This window comes from Mus pahari, chromosome 18, assembly GCF_900095145.1.
Source record: "Mus pahari chromosome 18, PAHARI_EIJ_v1.1, whole genome shotgun sequence".
Classification (NCBI taxonomy): Eukaryota; Metazoa; Chordata; class Mammalia; order Rodentia; family Muridae; genus Mus; species Mus pahari.
The window spans coordinates 1,279,134-1,282,568 of NC_034607.1; the positions used below are offsets into that span (position 1 = coordinate 1,279,134).

General features: G+C 42.0%; 1 protein-coding gene across 1 annotated transcript in view; it reads right to left on the bottom strand.

Annotated features, from left to right (window-relative positions):
- The window catches only part of LOC110335397 (zinc finger protein 709-like), a 17,780-nt gene extending 15,490 nt beyond the window's left edge, over positions 1-2,290 (bottom strand). Inside the window, exon 1 of the mRNA XM_021217532.2 lies at positions 2,154-2,290. Within this exon, the coding sequence (XP_021073191.1) occupies positions 2,154-2,156 (3 nt within the window). The 5' untranslated portion in view covers positions 2,157-2,290. The remainder of the gene's footprint in view (positions 1-2,153) is intronic.
- Positions 2,291-3,435: the final 1,145 nt, after the last annotated feature.

Here is a 3,435-nt window from a genome sequence, read left to right on the forward strand (position 1 = left end):
TCCTGGAACTCACTTTGTAGACCAGGCTGGCCTCGAACTCAGAAATCCGCCTGCCTCTGCCTCCCAAGTGCTGGGATTAAAGGCGTGCGTCACCACGCCCGGCATCTTACTATATTTTATTATTATCCCTTAGAAACCTGTTTTTTTGTTTTTGTTTTTGTTTGTTTGTTTTTTATAATGAGAATCAGAAAGGGAACTGTGATGGGTAAAGGGAGAAGAAACCACAATCAGGATATATAGATATATAGGTAGAAAGTCTGGTTTCAAGTGGGAAAGCAAGACAGTAGCAAGAGATAAGCTCATACCTCTCCTAGCTACAAGTGTTTACATACAAATGCAAAATAGGAGTAAAAAAGCAATCTGAAGATTAACATAAGAAAGAAAGGAGTCAACAAAGGGAGATCTGATGCCCTTTCTTACTGGGTCTTTTACTGAGGAAAAGGACATGCTGGAGAAAAGCTCCTGGTACACAAACTAGATGTTCTGCAAATGTCTCACATGTCATGGATCACATTTTCTCAGACTTTGTCTCTGGTGTAATCCTTCGGTGTATGAAACAAGCCCCTGTAAATCAGGTACCCTCTGAACTCAAATCCAAATCTCAACACTTAGAAAATATGCTTTCCTTACACCCTTGGCTCCCTCAGTGTTGCTCTGACCTCCATGTTGAACTTAAAAGGCATCCTTTTGTCTTGTTTTGTTTTCTTGCCTAAGGACAAATGCCAATATTTAAAGCTTGCCTGTCCTGTTTTCTGCTTTCCCCCTCTCAACCTCAAAAACTCGACTAAATTTTCCTCTGGTTACCCTCCAAGTTCATCTTCAATTTAGAACCAAAAAAGCTACCCCAGCTTCCCCCACACACATTGAGAACTCAGAGACACACCAAATAAACAGTTCAACTTAATGACTCAAACACAAGGTCTTAGGAAAACAACAAAAAGCCAGACTGAAGAGCAAAGACAGCAAGAAATAAAAAATAAGTTGAGAATTAATGAAATTGACTCAAAGAATACACACAGTCAATGTCAATCTCAGAAATGCTTCTTTTAAAAAACAGTAAAATAGGCAAAACTCTAGTCAAGCTAACAAAAAAGAGGGAAGAGACAAATTAATAAAGTCATAAATTAGGGGAGGTTACAAGAGACTCAAAAAAAAGACAGAAAAAAAGAAAAGCAGTGGACCATTTGGCAATATTTTGAAAAAATACCCCTCACAAGGAAAAGAAATATATTCAAGGAATAGTTTAATTTTGAGTCACATACAACAAGCTAAAATTAAATCAACAGGATATAAACAACTTACAAATATTCATAACGATGAATGGAAACAGATATAACCCTCTCATCCCTTCTGTTCAAGTCCACAGCCAAAGAATCCACCACGTTTTTGTTTGTTTTTACAATTAAATTATTCATTCCTTCTCATGCTTTTTTCAGAGCCAGCAATGCTAGAAGAAGAAAAAAAAATTCCCCCAAATTCCACCTATGCCTAGACAATTAATTGCCCAAATTGGTTAGTGAATCCAAACAATTTTGAAGCAAACTGAAAATCCTCTCTTCCTTCCAGGCCTGAGCATTTCTCCCACTCTCGTTAGCGCTAACAGGATGCGGGATAGGTTTACAGTTCATTGGTAAAAGGATTGCCTAGAATGAGCAAAGCCTTGAGGTTCAATGCCCACTACTGAAAGAAAGGAAAGAAGAGAGAAAGAGAAAGAGAGAGAGAAAGAGAGAGAGAGAGAGAGAGAGAGAGAGAGAGAGAGAGAGAGAGAGAGAGAGAGAGAGAGAAAGAAAGCAGCGTTTATCAAAGCCCCCTCACAACAGTCTAAATGCTACAGAGCATCACACCAACTCGCCAGCGATGCACTGTCTGGAGAGGCGCAGCCTCACCGGAGAGCACAGGGGACTAAAAGACTCGGCTTCGGAATGGGGCGGGGCGGGGCGGGGCGGGGCGGGGCCGGGCCGACAGGACCAGACCCCAGGCTCCCCGCTGCCTGCTCTGCACTGAATTAAAACGCACGTGGGTGAGAGGGCACGGGTGACAGACTCCTGCACAGAATCAGGCGACCGTCAGTGCCGCGGCACCACACAGGGACAAAGCCTCCGCGGTGTCACCAACGTGCCGCGCACGACTCCAGGAACACAGGGCACACTCACCATTTCTTGATTCGCACGTGAGCAGTGTTCTTCTAAAGGGCCTACAGCCAGCAGAAGGGACAGCGACCCAGGCCAAGTCAGCACCTGCCTCCCTGCAGCTACACAGGACTCAAACAGGGCGGCAATGGCGGCACCCTCTGACTATCCATGCTCCTCATTGGGCAGTTCATGAAGAAAAGTAACAACGTCCCTGATTGGTGAACGGTACCGACTCGCCTCCTTAACACTTTTCACCGCCTCATTCTTTAATGTTCAAATGGAACTCACCGGTCAAACTGTCTACAGAACCTCCCAAACTCTGGCTCCCCCAAACCCCTGAGTAAACCCGGAGTATATTGGGTGCCATTCTATTTAAAGAGAATATACTTCGGGATTTTTAGAGCACACATTTAGTTCTTCGTGTGAGTTCCTCGTGCCTTTCCCACTTACACTACTTTTTTTCTGAACATTCAGGACCCGGCGACATTAGGACAAAGCCAATGACACACATCCCTACCTCCAGTTTTAGGGACAGAGGCTTGGCTGGCTTTTTACGTGGGTTCTGGGGATCCAAACACAGATCCTCATGAAGGATAATCAGGCATTTTACCAACCAACCCATCTCACCAGTGCTTCTTTGGGCTTGTAATATAGGTGGTCATTACGCTGCTTACTGTACAGTGTTTGGGTTTTGTAATGTACAGGGAATGCTGAATTCAGAATATATCTTCAACATGAAGAACTTCTGCAGTGGTTAAGATTAGAGATGTATTTCACCAAACTCCTGGAAATAGTGTTTGTGGATTTGATGGTTTATTTCTGTTAGAACTTCAATGTGGCTGTAGAATACACTGTCCCACTTCTGAATATTAAGATGTTGAGCACTTGTTACTCCTACAGAGGACCTGGGGTTGCTTTCAATCATCCACTTGATGGTTTGAAAACATCTTAACTCCAAGAGCTTCATCACCTTTCTAATTCACAGGCACCAGTTTCTCACATGGTGCACATACATACATACATATATTCATACATGTATAAAAAACAATCTTAAAATTTAAAAGAAGTACATATGAAACCAGATATAGGAAAAAGTATCATTATAACTTTTAAGAGAGAATGTAAATTAATACAGACATGAAAATAAAGTATGGAGATTTCTAAGAACAAATAAATAAACAAAAACAATGTAAAATTGTTCAGCATGATGACAGTACATGCCTTTAATTACAGAACTTTGGAGGCAAGAAGTTAAAGGTCATTGTGGAGAAGAAGAAGAAGAAGAAGAAGAAGAAGAAGAAGA